Below are 20,076 nucleotides of genomic sequence, written 5' to 3' on the forward strand. Positions count from 1 at the left end.
CTCTAGTCTTCCTGTTTTTTCTTCTGATAGAAAACTGCCTCTTCTTACATGTATATCTCTCTATGTCTCACAGCTGTCTCCTCCTGGATGCACTCCCACAATTTTAAACTAAACCACTCCATGTCCGATTGCCTTTTTCCATTTCCTCCACCTCTTCTTCAGACAAAAACTAGGTGTCACTCTGCTTTTGTTCCCCTCCTGCTCCCCAAACTGTTAAAAACATTTCTTCTTCTGCAAATGTTTGCCATTTCTTGAACATTCACTGAATCTGCTTCCTCCTTACAAATTGTTCCACACAATGTCTAGTTCATACTCTGGTGCTGTCCCTCCTAGATGATTGCAACTCTTGGTTGTTCTCCTTGCCAAAAATATTTGACTTAAACAGAATTTTGCACCTTTCCTTGTCTTTTCTCTTCCTTGCTTTACTCACTCCAGAGAGAAACTCTCTCATGGAATCTCACACATCTGACTCAAATCCCTTACCTACTGTTGTCTAAAACACTGCTCATGTCTATCTTCAGTCTCTTGTCTCTCCCTTTTCAACTCCTCTGCTTCTCTTTTTCCACAGGATTTTCTGTAAATCCACACCATTCACTCTCTACTGAGCCTGATCATTCTCTGCTTTTGATCCTCAGAAATGAAAATTGCTTAGTCCTATCCACTGTTTAACATCATGTTCAGCACTGTTCAGTAAGAATTGAGGCATGCAGTTAATGGGCTTATGACTTGTCTTGAAAGTCCCAACTATAACCACAATGCGTTCTGTTCTTTGCAGATTGTGTATGTCTGTCCAGACTGTCGCAGCTCTCCTCCATACATTCATTTCACAACCATTATTGATAGAGCTGAAGCTCACTTGTTTTTTGTCTGTTTTACCTGAGTAAGTGCCCACTGCAGATTCAACTTTGTGTTGCTGTGAGGGGGCTACTCTTGCAAGTCACCTGGCAGATAACCTCTGTTGGTGGACCCAGTTATAGTTGATGGACACATGGATGCCCTTAACTTCCTTTAAGCATGGCAAAGATAGTGGACATTAGTGTCTCTTTTTCAGAGGAAAGTTTGTGAGGTGCCAGTAACTGGCCGGGGTTTTGTATGTTGAACTTTTATACCTGGCCTTTTCACAGACACTTCCATTGTATAGTGACTTCTTGAAAATTGGTTGATTTCACTTTGTGCAATGCCAGCCTTCTAACTTCCTCTTTCTAGGTGAACAACAGCTATATATTGTAGTAATATTTGAACCATAAATACAGAAATATGTTAGAAAAACAATAGTTTTTTATTCAAATGAAATTAAAATATGTGTATGTTATGTAGGCAACTAAATTCTGCTAACATTAGTAGAAATGCATAATGTTTCTAAAGGAATATTATGCTGAAGTTAAATATACATAATGTGGCAAATGTACAGGTTAATATGAGCTTTTTCTGATTTCACATTCTAAAACCAATAGATAAGTATTCATACAGTAGCTGGTTAACAGACATAGCAATAAAGAAACACTAAAACCAATTATAAAAAAAATAATGAAGGAACACTGATACCGAGTCAAAAAATGATGAGGTGAAACTTCCTCATCAGTGCCAGTCGATGAAACTGTTACCACATGCTGGAAAACACAAAAGTGATTTACAGGTCACACACAGTATAGTAGGACAAAGATGACTGTTCTTTTTTGGAAATTTTCTAAAACCGCTTTGCCATGTATTTCCAAGCACTTTTTGTGAGGTAACTGTACGTTGCTGTTATTGGTGCAGGCACTTAGAAGGTACTGTACATGGCTGTAGACTGCATAGCATGCTTGTAACAAGGGTATGAAATGGCATGAAATCATTAAATGACTAAGAACCAACATTACAACATGATGAAGGTTACAAATGAGAAAAGTCTATTAGACCACAATTAGTTCATAATTTTTGGTAATTAGTAACTAATTGATCCATTGATCTAATCCAGCTGATTCTTGAAGAAAGCCAGGGTTTCTACTTGAATAACATAGCAGGGTGGATTATTCCATACTCCCACAAACCCTTGTGTAAAGAAATGTCTCCCGTTCTCAGTTTTAAATACACTTCCACATAGTTTCTGTTCTCTTCTGTTTCTGCTCAGTTAATGTTTCTGTTTATTCTGATGTGTCCACTGCATTACTTTATCAATGCCTTTGAGGATTTTAAATGCTTAGTATTATCTGTTCAAGATTTAAAAAGGTTATTTTTTTTCAGCCTCTCATTATTTATGTGCAGAAGGTCTTATTTGCAAATTCTGGAACAGTACACAGGTAGTTGTAACAGTGAGACAGAGAGGGACAAATATTGGGGGGTTATGCAAATGTTCTGAATGTACAGTGTTAGGGTGCATTTACAATGAACTTTAATAGCCAGCCAATGTGGTAGACAAGTTAACCGGTATATTAGGAAATGCCCTTCAAGGGTTTAAGCAAACTTCAAATCCTTAGTTGGCAAGTGAACTGCGGAAGCACTTAGCCTGTGCCTATTGCCATAAGGTCAGAATCGTAACATTGACACTGATGTTTTGAAGATTGGAGCATATTTTCCCATTGATTGTGACTATTTGTTTTACTTTTCCTTAGAATATTATTTTTGCATATTCACAGACATAAGGAACAAGTAAAGATTTATTCCATGCTGAAAAGAGAAGAAAGGGAACACAACATTTCAGCTGTGGAGCCTTCTTCAGGTGTCTCTCTCATACTGTGAAAGGGAAAGGTCTGAGGGCATAGTAATAAAAAGGTTAGGATTAATGAAGGTAGGAGGGGTGTTAGTGTTTTTTTTTCTGTAGAAGATGATTGAGTTTGTTATCCTTCTCTGCAGTGAGGAAGTGGTAAGTAAAGGTTGGAGTTGAGGGATCTGATTAGGTTTGTTATAAAAGGAAGATGGTGTGGAGCTGTTAGCCATAAAAAATCCTTAGCTTCTTTGATGTTGTTGTCAGAAAAGGTAATCTGTTGTTTGAGGGAGAAAATGGTATGAAGCATTAGTTTCCTCTAAAATTGTTGTAGAAGTCCCTGAGTGTTACTCTGGGTGGTGTCAGAGTCAATGGAAAAAGTGTTCGATTTTGGGCGAAATCCTTTAGGAATGACATTATGTCGAAGACATCTGTAAAGGAATAGAAGGTGGTTAGAAAGCCTGGTCTTGGAACAGATCGCTACGAAGAGACAGAATGCTGGCTTAGTGAGAGAAGGTGGCAAGTAGCCCAGGGAGGAAGAGAAGGAATGATGAAGAGATCTAGAAAAAGATTTAGAGGAAGGTATAGTGGGTTGCAGCAGAAGTAGGCTGAAGTAATTCAAGTAGCATGCATAGGCTGCAAAGGAACAAGTAAAGGTTTATTCCATGGTGAAAGAGAAGAAAGGAAACACAACGTTCCGGCTGTGGAGCCTTCTTCTCCTTCACACCCGAAGAAGGCTCCACAGCCGAAACGTTGTGTTTCCTTTCTTCTCTTTCTAGCATGGAATAAACCTTTACTTGTTCGTTTGCAGTCTATGCATGCTGACGCAGCAACCTACTTGAACTACTTTCACAGACATAATCCATTTGTGATGAAATTTACAAAAAGAGTTTTGTGTCTTGTATTTTTGCACAAAGATACCGTAGTCTTTATTTATATCCTGTTGTTTATTTTAGTAATTTGGTAGTAGCATTGGATTACAAATTTATATAGTTAAAATGGCACTAAATCTCTTAATCCTTAAATCCCATGGTATGTGCAACGAGAAGGTAATCAAAAATACTGATTAAATACTGATTCAAAAACTCCTGTTGGCCTTAGTCATAATTATTTCCCAATAGGAATAAAGATTGCATGCATCATCTCAGTTCAGAAAATTAATATTAGTATTTTTAAAATAAAAAACGCAATTTTGTACAGCATATCTTATACAGTAGTCAAGAAAATTACTAAATTGTGAAATTACTAGCTGCAGTCATTAATGTAAAGTCTAATTTAACATACCAATGGAATAGTATTGGAATCACTTTGCACACTACTCATAAAGATTCCTGTGTGAAGTGTTTTAATATTTAACTTGCATCATCATGAAATAAAAATATAATAGTGTAATGTGTACTCGTGTAGCATTTAATACTCTGAACAGCAGCAAAAAAAATGCACTGTGGGTTCTCTAACCTTCTGACTTTCTGGCTTAGTATCCGTAATCATTGACAGTATAGTTCCTGGGCTTTTCTGATTTATGCTTATAAACTACTTTTTCATAATTGATAATTGGTTGTATTGAGAATAAGGTGTCACAATCAATGTAACACAAAAGAAAAGCATATGTGAATAACAATTTGAAAGCTGACATGGCATTTAAAAAAAAGAAGCTTTAACTGGATTTTTCCTAAAATTCTAGTGAAGAGACATTCAGTGTTCAGAGCACTAACAGCCCAGGAGAACTGAATTCATTTTTCTGCTGCTGTTTTCTGAGCTTCCTGAAATTTAACACTAGCACAATTATAAAGTATTTGAAGTCACAATTCTGCTTTATACACATTGTTACATGGTTCAGCATTGCCAAATTCTGCAGTATCTACTGTAATTCCTGAAATTATTTCTCTGTAAACTTTAACTTTGCAGATATTAATAGGCACAGAATTCAGAGTCTGGTTGTTTTGAATCTTAAATCTTTTATAAGTATTAAAATATATTGCCAAAATAATGAGCTAACATCAAACGTGTTATGGATAATTTTCATGAAAGGATAACTTTAAAACATCAGTTTTCAAAATCCACTGAATACCAAATCATCAGTTGATGAGTATAAATCAAATCAATTGTATTTCCTGAACTGTTTGTCACGTTGAGAAAATATACCTTATAAGTCTCTTGAAACAAGCCATAAAGAAATGGGGGACAATAAAAGGAGAGCATCTGTGAGTTCTGTTGATATACTCTTAGAAATGGTCTTGTTTTCTTCAAGATGAAGGTACAGAAACAGGCCTGTTTACGGCAAGACTTCATTTCTCTGAATGTAATCTATTATTTCATTGTTCCCTAGATCCATCAAACATTATCTAAAAGCCTTTTTTTCCTGGTAAGAGCCACAGTAACACGAAGTGTAACCTAGAACAGAAACTACTGGGAGGGACTTAACCCTGGATGGGATGCCAGTACATCACAGGACACACACACAGGCACACAGTGACAATATAAAGAAACCAGCTGATGCAGTCAGTGGGAGAAAACAGAGCATATGCAAACTCTGCACAGAAAGCAACTTGTTTTAGGCATTTCAGTTTATTATGTAATTATTCTGGTCTTTTTGGTCAGAACTCTTTCCTTTATGTGACGTAAAGACCACTGTCTTCTAAATAAGGTATGGAATTAGAGTTTTAACATTACTGCCCTCTGAGTTCTCTTAAATATTTTTAAGACTTATGAAAATAATATTAGAATTTTATTTTTTCAGGTCTCCTATATCCTATATTTAACATTAAGTTAAATATGATTACAAATGTTTTTGTTTCAATTCATCAAGTACAATTTGAATATGATTATGAGAGTAAGTTACATTTAATGTTGATCTTTGATTTGAGAGAAAATCATAATTCTTCATCTTTAAATCTTAAAAGTTAAAATAAGGCTCAAATCTTGAGATGTAGCACTGCAGTACATATGCTGGTGTTGCTGCTCGGTAGCCAAACCTATTGCAATTGATTTGTTCAAGTGAAGCTACAAATTGAAATGTAGAGTTTTTTTTCCATAAAGAACACCATAGGTAATGGGTTTAAGTAAAATTTGAGGTAGCTGTGTGTCAAAATAATTTTCCATTATTGTTGAGTCCATTTTTGTTACTGATTGACTCAGATGTCATAGGAACAACATTACATTTTTTGGATATTTTTTTCTTATGGTTCCAAGTGAGGTAAGGAGGTAAAATGACTTTGGTATGCAGATCAAAAAATTAAAATTGTGGATGCAGGTTTTGGTCCACAAATTGAAAATTGGGGAAGATGACTACCTTCTACATATATTAAACACGTATGCTTTATAGACTTGGACCTGTTGACCTTTTATGCAGACCTCTGCAGTTGCAATATGCATTTTGTATTTCATGCCTACATATACAAAATAGAAAATAAGACTAAAAGTTTTTTTAAGAAAGGACTTTTAAGTGCTAAGAAGATCTTTAATGGGCATATCTGTCTTGGGATTTCATCAGTATCTGACAGCTTTTGAATAGGAATTAAAAAATGATAAAATGACTGTGGTAGCATGGTGTTACAGAGGTTAGCATTGCTGCCTCGCAGTGCTGGAGATCTGGGTTCTATCTGTATGGAGTTTATTACTCTTCCCCCTGTTTGCATCTCCTGGTTATCTGGTTTCCTCCTACAGTCCAAAAACATAGAGGTAAATTAATTGGCTAAGTATTTGTAGGTCTGCACTGATAGGGACTGGTGTCCTGTCCAAGGTGTACCTTACCTTGTGCCCATTGCTTACTGGGATAAGCTCTGGCTTGCCTGTAACCCTAATTTGGAATAATTGCTTGGATGGATGATAAAATGACAGCTTAGAATGGGTGGCAGATTGAATGGGCTCCAGAAAACCCCTTGCTCCTTTCATAGTTGTCTGCCAGTGGCCATCGATAATGTCACCAACATTTATACTGAACCATACTTTCTAAGGAGAGGCCCTTTATGTTGCAGCCATGCCACTTGTGATTTCCTTTGTGAGAATTGGCCTCATAAGTGTTTCATTGAATTCTGTATTACTCACTTCAACACAGCAAAGATATTTGAGAGTTTCACATGCATAGCTGGCAGCAAAGTTAATTCTTCAGTGTGACCTTTGTTTTAGTGAAGGTCTGTGTACTATATCTGACACACATATTTGCTATAGTGAAGTCAAGGGGACAGAATACTATGGTTGGTTCATAATTGTACTAATAGATCCCTCGGAAAACATTTATGAAAGGCTTGCACTGAATGTGGGCAAGTTGTCTGATTTTAATCCAGAGCACAATATGCTTTTCTGTGCTGTGTTTTAATCATGTTAATGTATGTGTACATCAGACAGCTTCTGCTGATTCATGTAGAATTAACACCGGAGAAAAAAACAGATGTACTGACATTATGTGAGATTTTTTTTTTCATTTTTTTTCCAAGAACCTCTAACATTCATGTTCAGCTGAATTTATGATCTGATAAGGAAATTTGTTGTGACCGCTGTCCTGCGACATCTCTGGGTTAACCCTGGAAACCGCCACATTCTCATGAGGACTGATTTTTCAGAGTTTCCTACACAAACCGGATCTCCTTCTGGTGATCCATCTTAATTAACATTTATTCAATTAATATTTTTTATTTTCTTTTTTTCCATTTAATACCAAGGCACCACTTTGACGGCGTTTTGTCATTATTCATTTCACTCTGGTTTCTGTCCTATTTGCAATACAGTTTCCAGATCTCCTGTTTGTTGGGCAGATGAGTTAGCTGCTTTTCCCGGTGGTCATCTTACTCTGGAATGCTAAGCCCATTTGCACCCCTTTCTTGACACCAGGACTCCACTCTGAAGTCGAATGCCCATTCTCCCTTGGGGCTTGGCAACAGGATTCCTCTCCAAGGTTGAGACACCCGTGCGCCCTCCTTTTTTCTGGGAACTCGGCACAGGATTCAGCTCCGAAGACAAGGCTGCACATAACCTGTCAATGGGCTGATTCACTAGGGTTCAAATCTCCAGGCTCTTCGCCGACTATCCTTTCTTCTCGTCGCTGACTTCAGTTCAGGACTTCATGTCACTCTGCACTGAAGCAGTCTCTTCCAGTTTGCCTCTTTCTCCAGGACTTTACTGCAGAGCTGTGTTCCAGATTGCTCTTTCTCCACTCTGGAGCCCCGTTGCAGACTGCCTTTTCACCAGGACTTCACTCTGCACTGAAGCTCCTGTACCTGATTGCAAGGAGGCTCCTGCCCTTTGTCCTGGTACCATGGACTCTTTTCCACTGGCCTCCTTCTCCTGCGGTTTTGTCCAGCTTTCAGGAGGCAGGGCTCTCCCCATGCACCAATTTTTCCCCTCTGCTTAGTAGCCCTGTTTTTATTCTACAGAGTCCGGCCCTAGCACTTTAGAGCAGGACTTTTTTATTTTTTTCTCTGACTGCCCTCTTTTCGATCACCTTTCCAGCTTCTCTTGGAGGTGGCTTTTTCTCCAGATCCGGAGATCTTTTCTTTACTTCACCTTTTTCTCTTGTGGCTGTCTGGGTTACTTTTCTTTCCCTTTTCTCCTTCTAGTGTCCTAGCAGAGCTTTCTGTTTCTTCCTAGGGAGTTAGACATCCAGTTTCCTCTCTGAAGCCTGGAGAGTATCACTCCGTGAGCCTGAGCTCCCTGAGGATGCCTACTTCTAGGGTTCTGACTGGGACTGCGCCCTTCAACTGTGCTGACCTGGGGCTCTGAGAGTTGAGATGGGTCCATTGCCTCCCGTCCATCACAGGTATCTCCCCCAGTTGGTCCAGAGGGTGCCTGGGTATCTGATTCCATTCGCAGCCTTGCACCTCTGTCAGAGAGTTGAATCTGGGAGACTGAGTTGACAGTACACATTTGGCCTTGTCTCGGAGGAGACCCCCCATAATGGCATATGCCTTGAATCACCGGCTCCTGGGCCCTCTGCCTGGACCAGACCATTGAATGGGGGTTTCCTTCCTCGCCAGATTTGATGAGACCCCTCCTGTCGGTAATGCCTATGGGGCAAAGCACAGCTGTGTTCTGAGGAGGCTCCTTCTTTTTCTTTTTTCCGTTCAGGGTGTTGACTTGATAGCTTGCCATCCTGCTACGTAGAGACTGTCACCCAGATCAGTGTGGCTCCTCTTTCTGGGGGCTTGTTGGTTGGTTCCGTCCCACAGCCGAGGGTCCCAGATTCTGTTCGGCGGGCTGGGATGAGTTGTTTAACTTGAGGCTGGCACTTTGCCTTGCTGACCCATCATCTTCAGTCACCAGAGATGCAGAGAGCCGACATCTCCCAGACGCGCTTCACTTTTTCCTTTTTCTTTTTCATTACTTACCATCCTGGGCTGATTAAGGGCTAATTTACCTCCTCTGTCTCCTTTTCACTTTCATTTCCCCCTATCCTGGAGTGCTCGAGCCCAATCGATCGGGTCTCTTCTGGTGTTTCACCCGTCTCTTGTGCTTGGGTTCTGACTTATCCCTATCCGCTCAGTGCTCAGCTATAACTGTCCACGTCATAACAAAATGTAAATGATTTAGAAAGCTTTATAATTAATTTCACACATAGTTCTATGTTAGCTTCAGCCTCTTTTGCTGCTGTGTTTTCTGCAGATCCAGGCTATCACTGAGGTGAGCTGCATTGAGCAAGGGCTCCTCTATCATGGAGGACTGCTCCTCACTTACCAAAGTCAGCAGCACAACAGACTTGGTGTCCACACTCAACAGTGAAGATATTGTGCTGGTGGCCCAGCAGGCTGAAAAGTCTCCCTCCGGCAGAGAAAGAAAAACGAGATTCAAGGTACAGCAGAAAAGGACAGAATAATAAGTGTCTGAACTTGTCCATAAAATTGATAGCTAAGAGCTGTTAAACTGAGGTCCTGACAGCTTGGACATTTAAGATCCCATGACGCTGTTATTAAGAGTAGGGGTGTTAAATCTTATGTTCTAGTTAAGCTCCACTCTGGGATTATAAAATCTGGCCTGTTTGAGGCTCCCCGTAATTCAGCTGGTGAAAAAAAAGTTAATAGCCATGCCATAACTTTTCTACCTAAGCGAAGCATTGATAGCAGCTTTTGTATATAATATTTTTCAAATGGGCAGAATTTTCATTGCTAGAAACAAAATAATAATATGATTTATAGCAGTATGTTGAACTGAACTGTGATTAATGGGCTTCTCGTATGGTTTAAGAAACCACTTTAACCCAGAGATCTGTGGAAATCAGGCAGATGAGGAGCAATATTAAGTTATATAATTAAAAAGTAAAAACAGAAAATGAAGGGCTCTGGTAATAGCACAAAACATTCAGAAAATTGTTTTTTACTGTCTATTAACGCTGTTGTTTTAAATCCTGACAAATAGTTTAAGGGAACGTCATGTTTCTTGGCTTTTATGGAATCGCTATTATGCACCCATTAAACATATCTCTACTTAGTAGTTTATCCTGGAGACAGTAAGTATTGTACCATGCATGTTATATCATATGGGATAGGTTTGCAAGTAACTAAGCACACCCCTCCCTGAAACCTCCAGGCCTAAATGAATGATGAAATAAACTTGAGTAATAAAAAGGAGAAAACATAAAGGTAAATGCACCAAAATCTGTGATAAACACAATAGATTCAGGAGTGACTGAGACACAGAAGAGCAAAAGGTATGAATCACAATCGCAGGCACTGGCTTTTAATTTTTCTAGATTTAAATACTGCGTCTTCGATACAACAGCAGTAAGTCAGTATGACAGTTAAATTCTAGTTAATTAAAATCTGTCATCTGGCTAACAGTTTTTTAAACTGTAGGGCATCACACTGTGTTTTTTATTGTTCCAAGTCCCCAGAAACATATTTGGGTATAATCAAATTAAGTTAATGTAATTTCTTGCCTCTATTAAGTCTATACTTTGAGAACTTGACACCAGATTCACAAATGTGGCTTTAGTAAATGCTCTTAAAAGTTGGGCAGAATATATTTTTGAAAGTAATTTTTTTCAATGTTAGATCACAAGGCATGAAGACCTTTGAAGCTAATTCTGTTCTGTATTGTGCCTGTCTGGATCAGATGTCTTACAGTGCTAGTAAGCAGCTGGAGAAAGCCACAGAAGAGCTTTTGGAAGATCAGGGGGAGAATGATGATGCAAAAGTAGAGCATCCCACGTCCTCTAAGGGGAAACCTGCAACTCCTATTAATAAGGTCCCTCCATTTACCTTACAGGTGCAATCTGCAGCTACAGGTGGGTAATTGCACTATTTGTGCTATCTTGAAAGTATGGATTATCTCTACATTATTGCACAAAACTGTATTGTTTGCAACTAAGTAGTTGGTGTTTATTATTTGCTCAAATTCTGCATATGAATTTGCAACATGATCTCTTGTGTGGTTATTTGAGCAAAACATAAGAAATGATACACACAAGAGGAGGCCATTTGGCCTATCTAGCCCATTTGGTTGCTGGTTATTTTTTTACTCTGTTTAGGTATGTGAATAGAAGTATATTAATGTGGTCGCTGTTTTCAAAACGCTGCTGTTAACAAATGAGAGTTATAACTGTTACCAGTTACCTGTTATGTAATACAAGAAAAAAATAAATAAATGCATTTTATTGTTAAAACCAGAATATTTCAAGGTGGAATAAAGTGTAACCCTTTGTTGTGCCATTTTGCTTATTCTCTCTTAGTGTTGCAAAAGTAGGAAGTATAGGCTCTCTGAATGTGAAATAAGATTATTCTCTAATTTATTAGGCTTAATTCATAAGGTATATCTTTTTCTCAAAGCCTCTCTTGTGTGCTTAACATTCATTTGTTCTAGAAAGTGGTGGTCAGAATGCTCCAGTTAATGAACCTTTTATTGAGGTGCCAGTTATTACTTTCTTGTCTATGTCTGCAGGCCTGTAGATAAATAATACTTCAATAATATTTTGTAGAATTATGTCTCCCAACTTTTACAATCAAGACAGTTCACTATTCAGATATTCCTTGAGTTACTAACTATAAAGCCCACCCTTGACCATTTACAGTAGAAACATTGAAACAACCTGCTTCTGATAGCTCATTGATATACAGATCCAGCCATTCAGAATGAGCGAGGGATGCTGCAGTACTTTGCAGTTTGGTGGCTGCGAGGTACTGCAGCTTTTAAAAAATACTCATTTGTGGGACTGCACTACTTTGTAAAAACGCCTGGTTTTCGAATCCCGGTCAGTGCTGAACTTTTTCCAGTTATAGAATTTAAGTTGTATATTGTTTAGACTTTTATTTATTTTAAACTCTGTATTATATTATGTTTAATATTAAACTAATTAAAAAGTAAGTATATTTTTTAAAAGCAAGATTGCTCAGTTGAATATATAAAAAGAGTTTATTATTATACCGTAGCTAGTAATGTGCCTCTTTCAGGTTTACATTCACATGGAGAAAATCCAAAGGTAAATTTTGGGAGCTTAAAATAAAAACAGTAGTATAACGTAATACATACCTAATTACTTAGTAGATGGTAGCGGCATCTACTGGCACTTTTTAAATATAAAAAAAGTACACAACAGTATTCCACCTTCTACATAAATATTTTATGCATCAAAGTCTTTAACTTGGTGACTTACAGTGGGTTATGATTTTATCATGCTTGTTCTAACATTATAAAGTTTATATACGGTACTTCATAAAAAGTTATAATGTTTTATCCTTTTCTAAGAATACGTAGTAAGAACACCACTAGCTGTTATTGTAAAAAAACTTGTACTGATTTAATACCACTTGATAGTAATATTGATATGGAATTGTGTAACTAAGCAGCTGTGAATGTTTTGAAAACATTTTGACATTAGTTTTTTTTTAACTTTTACTGTCCTTATAGTGGTAATGGACAATTGAATGCTCATGGACTGTAATGTAGTGTGCTGTACCCAGGCAGTTCAAAACCTGATCAGAGCATTACTTTTGGTTTGTTTCTTCCATAGCCAAATATATAAAACTAGTTCACTGTTATAGCTTGTTGTGAACGCGATGTACTGTACCTCTTTCTGGTTTACATCCGCATTAAGAAAATCTATAATTTTGTCTTAATACAAATTGCAGCTATGAGAAATTTAACTTTAAATTCTGATTAAGAAAAATATTTCACACATACTGTACTGAAGTGGCTCTGAAACCATACGGTATCATACAGTATATTTATACAGTATACGAATTCACTGCCGTTTATTGCCGTGTGCGCTACTGTTTCGGTATATCTGTGGATCTGACTTCATGAGATTCGCATGTTTGGGGGGGGGTTGGTGTTTTGATTATACTATGAATGAGTCCCTGAGGCATATCATCCAATTTTCAGCCGATAATTATATCATTATTAATTTGTTTAGATACACAATTCCATATTACAGTATATTCCCTATTAATCAAATTCTAAAAGTATGCTTTTGTTTACTCCGATAACGAGCATATTTTCAGAAAAGGTTAAAACTATCACTTTTCACAAAGTATATAAACGTAATATGGTCAGAAGGAGCACGTAAAAATGTTTCCTAAATAACCACGTTAAGACTTTGATGCCTAAATTTTTAGGGAGAAATGGAATGCTGGTGTGTATTTTTTCTTTAAACTACCAATACCAGCCATATACAGTTTACATAATATGTTTATGTTCCTAAATTAATATCATTTATGAGCATGTGAAAGGCATGGTGAATTGGAGATTCTCAAATTTACTTTGTATGATTTGAAACGAATAAGTGATCAGATCAACTAAATGCTGTGGTGTTACTTTTTGTGAATTAAAAAATAAAGTCTTTTCGTTTACAAAGACGGTTACAAAGAATGTGGACCAGGGTAATACTTTGAGTTTACAGCTTGTCCAAGGTCATTCATTATTATTACTATTAGACTTTGATGCATAAAATATTTCTGCATAATTAAAATATTTATGATAAAGGTGGTAGGTTGTGTACTTGCTTTCATAAAATATACCAAGTTTTTAATGTTTAATGATTAACATGCTGTAATACACAGTTAAATTTAAAAGTCTAAAGAGTATACAACTTAAATTCTTAATTGAATAAAGGTTGTCTGATTGTATTGTAGCTCTCATGTAATTGAGCAGAAAGTCACCTTGCTCTTACAAACAGCTCTGTTAGCATAGTTTGTGTTAACACACTGCACCATTTTAAATGGATTTTTATCACCTTTATGACGTTTGTCTGTTCGGGGGTGTTGGTTGTCAACTTTCTCAATTTAACATCTGATACTTCTCCAGTAAACCGAGAGATTAAAATCCACTATGGATTAAACATCTGCCTTGTGACATTTCTCAGACTGCTCCAAAGTTGGGCTCAGAGTAAAATCCTCTAAACTGACAGCTACGATGGACACCGCAGTTACCCATAATACAAACTGTAGTACCCAAATACCTGTAATACAAAGGACCACTACAAACTAAAACAACCCCAAGTGCAGCACACGTGAACCAAGGAAAAAATATCGGCTCCACAGAACAGATCAAAGATCCTGAACAGAGCCCCAAATATACTACATCCCCACTATAGTTACAGCAAGGTGAAAGTGGGAAGCTGATTTTTCAAACATTTTTAAAAATAAAATAAAAAATAAGATAATGTCCCTGCCTAACTTAGATATTACATAACTTTAAAAGCTTAAACTTTAAACAGTAGAACCTCAGTTATATTCACCATTGTATTAACAGTTAGAACAGATACAAATCTTAATACAAATCCAAAACTGCTTAAAACAAAACCTGTTAACTCTACTTTACACTGGCATGTCAAGATCACGGTGTGCCCAGCAGGTGGTTTGGATTACACTATGAATGTGTCCCTAAGGCATACCATCCCAAAAAAATCTAACCTTTGGATGAGAGAAACAGGTGTCTTTTGAGAAGTCATGTAATGCTTGCAAAGAATCTAATTTTGACAACCCTTAAAGAGCTCATTTTGCTTGAAGAATTTAATATCTGTCTGCCTGACTGTATTGCAGCTTATTTAATTGATCTGTTTGGACACCTATGGAGATATCCGATCTAAATTTAAAGTCTGGCTCTTTCATGGTTTTGTTATGCGAAATGTTTTTCACACTTGTTAAACTCCGAGATCCTGACTGATTTGACTGTATGTTTGCTCATTAAACTGAAAAAGAAAAAGAAGACTTGCTGTAGTTAATCTTTTTGGAATTCGATTTATTATTTTATTTGTTTATTATTATTATTGTTATTGTTGTTAATAATAACTATTGTTATATTATTTATTATAAAACCACTAACATCGACGCAGGTGCTGCTGCTGTTCTCATTAATTTAAAATGTGCTGAACTCTGCCACATGGCACCCCTTTGAGTTTTTAACACCTTTATCACCCTTGTCTGTCCGAGGGGATGGGGTCCCCAGTACCCCGCTATGAAAACATGAATGTGAATTGAACTTTTAAATACTGTGATATATAAAATTAATATCCTGATACAACCAGCTGAATACATATATCTATATCAATAAATTAATATTGTTAATGGCACTCAGAAACTTATTGGTAGCAAATTCTTCAAAAATTTAGAAGCTTCATGTTTCAGAAACATGATGATTGTTACACAAGGAAGTGAAACGTGACAATTTCTTACAGTTATGATCAGGAGAAAAAAAGTCACAAAGAAAATAATGTTGTAAAGTTGTCCAAAGTCGCCTCAGTAAAGAACCAAGAGTTCAAGTATGGAGCTGCGTCAGCATGCGCAGGCTGTAAAGGAACAATTAAAGGTTTATTCCATGCTGAAAAGGGAAGAAAAGAAATGCAATGTTTCAGGTGTGAAGAACAGAGAATCCCAATTCAATTGCAGCCTAAACCTTCCCCCACACACCCTTCCCCTGCTGCGATTAGGTATTACACATAGAAAGCACCGAAAGCATTCCAAGGAACAACTTGTTAAAAGTATAATTTGTATTTTGGCTGCGATTAAACGTAGACCTTTTCATACACTTAAGTGCATGTTTCAGTGGCCTTCTTAATACCACTTTGATATTCTAGATTACAATTATAAAATATGTATACATTTTTTTTTAGGCTTGTATTCATCCCTGCCATTGACAGTATCCAAGTTTGCAAATTCTTTCATGTTCATTATTAATATTATCTTCCACATTACATGTTTTACAGGTATAAATCCACCAGTCCATCCATTATTTATATGGTCAGGTGTATCCCATACATAGAAATAGTCATTATCGCATTATGAACTTGCTTACACCTGGGATCCGCTTTATTCAAAATAAGGTTTCTGAAAATGGAACCAGGTACCTGATGTTGTTTATATAAAAGTTATATAAAATAAACTTTTCACAAATTGCGATCTTTAATATGCCTGTGGTTAGAAGGCTCTGTGTTATTTGTTTGCAGAGTTATTGACATCTGAAGCATCCTGTCTTAATAAGAAAGCAAAGGTTGTGAAAACACTGATAATTTAATATTGTAAATAGTGATCAGGTACGTTATTATAGTTCGGTTTCAGAGGTGTTTTTAAAATTGCTTTGTTATTCTAGATTAGAGTTGTAATACATACTATTTTGTTTAAGTTTTTTCGTTTAAGACTTGCTGTAAAGGCTTGTCTTGAATTGCCGCATTGTGATGCAGTATTTTGAATTGAATTAAACCCATTGAACTGTTTTTTTTTACTCCCCATGTTGATAGTATTCACATTCATATTTTCAATTTATTTATTGAACACATTGTGATTAGGGCTGCAACAAATGAATATTTTGATAATCAATTATTCAGGCAAATATTACAGCAATTAATCAATTAATCGGCTTAGCTGAAAGTTATGGCTTGTAAATGAGAAAGGCTGTGACATTTAATGTTTGTCATTATTCAGTAGCCATATTCCTTTATTCAATAAAATAATGAGAAACACAGAACTTTGAAAACGTTTCATCTTAACTTCATTAACATCTTCTTATCTTCTTACTTCTTACTACAGTCTTTCACTGTTAAATTTCAGGAAAAAAGTTTCGTTCTTTTTTTGTACAAAAATAAAATTCAAAATTATGTTCAGTGTTAAATATAAAAAATAAAATAAAACAGGATTCAAATAAGTTCAAAATTCAAAATTAACTTAAAAATACTCAATGAAATCCAACTGTGAACTCAGAACATCAGCAAGTAAATGTTTTGATTGACTGTAGGATTTGCAAATATGAGCTGCAGTGATAAACATTGAGAAATAATAAACATATAGATTATATCTCTCTCGGCTGCAGTATCCTTTAACCGGGTTAACATCGTAGTCTATTCTGATCGTATTTTTATTTCACGAGATGAGCTATATATGATGGTAGTTCACAAGACGAGCCATGTATGAATAGGTTTGCAGGACAAGCTATTTGTTTTTAGGCTAAACAGTTTTACGTAACCCAGTCTATGTAACGCTATGACAGGGTAAGCTTCGCCCTTGGAGAAATTTTGGCCACTCCTGGGAAGATTCACTACTGTTCCAAGTGTTCTCCATTTGGAGCCTTAGAAATGGCTTTGTAACCCTTTCCAGACTGATAGATACAGTATCAACAATGTTGAATGGCATAATGTGCTTGTTGAGTCTTTGTGCTGGCAACTCGGCTCTGATGGTAAGGGTCAAAATAAGTGAGGTTCATATTGAGCAGGGCTGGCTGTAATCAAGCCTGGCTGTGTTCAATCAGCTGACTCTAATTATCCCTTTAATTGGGTTGATTTAACTAGGGGGCAATTATTTTTTCACAAAGTGCCAGTTGGTGTTGGATACCTTTGTTCATTAATTAAATTAAATTAAATAAATAAAAACAAAATGTGTTATTTTTTCACTCAGGCTCCCTTTATCTAATTTTGATTATCTAGATTTTGGTTGAAGACCTGAAAACATTCAGTGTAAAAAAAATTGCAATACTAGAGGAAACCAGGATACTTTTTCACGGCACTGTCCATTCCCTGTTAAGTGGATTCTAAAAAGTCCCCATTTTTTTTACTGCGATAACGAGCGCAAGTATTCATAGAAAAGGTTAAAATATTTTAGCTTTTTGTAAAGTATATAAACTTAATATAGTCAGAAGGAGCACGTCAAAACTTTTTTCAAAATAACCACAGTAAGTGACCGAGTGAAAGACTATGAAGCATTAAATGTTCATGAAGAAAGTGGAATACTGTTGTGTATTTTTTTTTATTTAAACTACCACTACCGGCCATATACAGGTTGTATAATATATTTATATTTCTAAATTAATATAGTTTATGACGTTCAGAGACATTATGCTCCCGTTATTTTTATGCTCCGCTACCAAAATTTTCCTTTAGTTGTAAAATTCCATATTAAGTGGATTTAAACATGCACACTAGAGAGATTAAATGAAGCAATTGTTTCACTAAGATCCAATTCACCGCAGGTGCCACCTGTCGATCATCTTTGGCCAGCGAATACATGCCGCGGCTGCCTGTAGCCCGATACCTGCGGTATGGGGTTTTACTGCTCATTTTGAATGGCTACATCTGTAAGAGCCACACTAGAAACTGGTTTCTTGGCCTTGTTTTAGGTTCAAAATATGGTTGTTTTGTACTTACTGAAATTCTTCTAAGATTGTTACAGTATGCTTGGTTAGAAAGCAGGCATACAGTCAATAAGTCTCTAAACCTTTAAAAAGGTTTCATTTTATATGTTAATTATTTGCTCTATGAATATAGCATGTGTACATGTCTCATTGCCTTTAGAATTGAGAAACCTGTGTTTTCCCCTTATAGACGTCCCTGCTGGAGACTCTGATTCCTCTGCCTTTCCAGAGGAGGACAGTGTGCTGTTTAATAAGCTGTCTTACTTGGGCAGTATGATGGTTTGTGTGCCACGCAGTGAAGCTGAGGCTCAGAAAGCAATGGCTTCTTTGAAGGCTGAGAAACATGTCCCCATTCTAGTCACCCTCTATGTGCCAAATGTACCTGAGGGATCTGTCAGGTGAGTTTTGATGATACCTTAACACATATTGCTTAGATTCACCACTTAATTTTCATTTGCATAAAGTTGCTGTTACTTCATCATCATAAAGTGCTTCTGTTTCTGCGAGTCCTTGAGTGAGTCCACGGGGATACAGTGTTTCAGGCTCAGTGAAGGATGGCAAGACTGTGCCTTCAGATAAAATACAATTGGTAGATGTGTGATTTTCACATTGGGAAGTTTAGGGATTTTGAAAAGGATACTGAAACTGGATCCTTAAAGAAATACATTTATCCTTTGTGAGTTGCTCAGCACATGGAGCTCGATAGCCTAATGCAGCCTCTGTTTAATACTTTCCATGCTAAGGAATTCTATAGCATTAAACTTTTATAGACTTAAATAAAGTTTCTGTGATGACAGTGAGTGAGCACTACAGACAGACAATGACTTCAACATGAATATAACTTTTATCCCTAAGGTCACATCTCCTTTTCATTTCTGACTGAATAGTGTACATTATATTTGCGTGTAAATGCTGTGAATGTCCTGGTAAAGCTTGTGTTCATGACAGGATAATCTGTAGTTTGTTATTGCACTTAAAGAGCCCAGGATTGTGACATCAAACATCAGAAATACAGTATCTTTAATGTTAAATTAATATTAAAAAAAATGATTATCATTTTGCAGACAATAGATTTGATCAATTTCCTTGATCAAAACCAGTATTTCTACCTATAGAAAACTTGCTTCTGACTCAGTGTGATGTTTCATTTATTTGTGAATAGTGTTGTTTTCATTAAAATGTGTTCATACCTTGGTAAGCAGTACTGTGAGAAATGAATTGTATATTCATGATGTTGTGCATCAGTACAGAAAATGTAATAAAAATGTCATTGCTGTATAATTAATATAAGTAATACATATAGTTGAGCAATGAAGTGTTTTTATAACTACTTTTGTTATACGCATTAACTTCTGTTAATATGAGCTCCATGCGTGCAGGTCATTCTTCCCTTTTTTTACACCTATATGATGCTGTTGTCTTAACTGTCTTTTGATAAGAATTGTTAAGAATCTCTACTAGTTTCTTCTGTGTACTCCTTTAGGTTTGATTAAATGTGTTTTTGCCTTTTGGAGCACTGCACTCTAAACACCTATCACATTTCCTCTGGTGTTTTCCAGAATCATAGAACAGGCCTCAGGCACAGAAATAGCTGCCTTTCCAATCTATAAGGTATTATTCTGTGCCAGGGGACGAGATGGGACTCCAGAAAGTGACTGCTTTGCCTTTACGGAGAGCTATCGGAGCTGTGAAGACTTCCAGATTCATGTCTTCTCCTGCGAGATCAAGGAGGCTGTGAGTTATAGTGTGGTGTCCCAGAACTTAATCTCCAGAATTCCTAGGGTTCCTGGCAAACCTGTCATTCATAACAAAATTACACTGAAATGCACTTTAAATGCTTTAGTTTTATC

The 20,076-nt window shown here is 36.6% G+C and overlaps 1 protein-coding gene across 2 annotated transcripts in view; it reads left to right on the top strand.

The window, feature by feature from the left end:
• Positions 1-20,076, top strand: part of rabgap1l (RAB GTPase activating protein 1-like) — a 351,445-nt gene that overhangs the window by 9,901 nt on the left and 321,468 nt on the right. The window contains exons 1-5 of one of the 2 annotated variants that reach the window (XM_088926644.1): positions 8,270-8,438; positions 9,281-9,467; positions 10,727-10,898; positions 18,417-18,624; positions 19,786-19,960. In XM_088926644.1, coding sequence (XP_088782770.1) covers positions 9,330-9,467; positions 10,727-10,898; positions 18,417-18,624; positions 19,786-19,960 — 693 coding nt within the window. In that variant the 5' untranslated portion in view covers positions 8,270-8,438; positions 9,281-9,329. Of the gene's footprint in view, positions 1-8,269; positions 8,439-9,280; positions 9,468-10,726; positions 10,899-18,416; positions 18,625-19,785; positions 19,961-20,076 lie in introns of those variants that run through there. The other variant, XM_088926643.1, reaches the window with a different exon arrangement.

This window comes from Atractosteus spatula, chromosome 11 (genome assembly GCF_055471065.1).
Source record: "Atractosteus spatula isolate fAtrSpa1 chromosome 11, fAtrSpa1.hap1, whole genome shotgun sequence".
In the NCBI taxonomy this organism is placed as follows: domain Eukaryota; kingdom Metazoa; phylum Chordata; class Actinopteri; order Semionotiformes; family Lepisosteidae; genus Atractosteus; species Atractosteus spatula.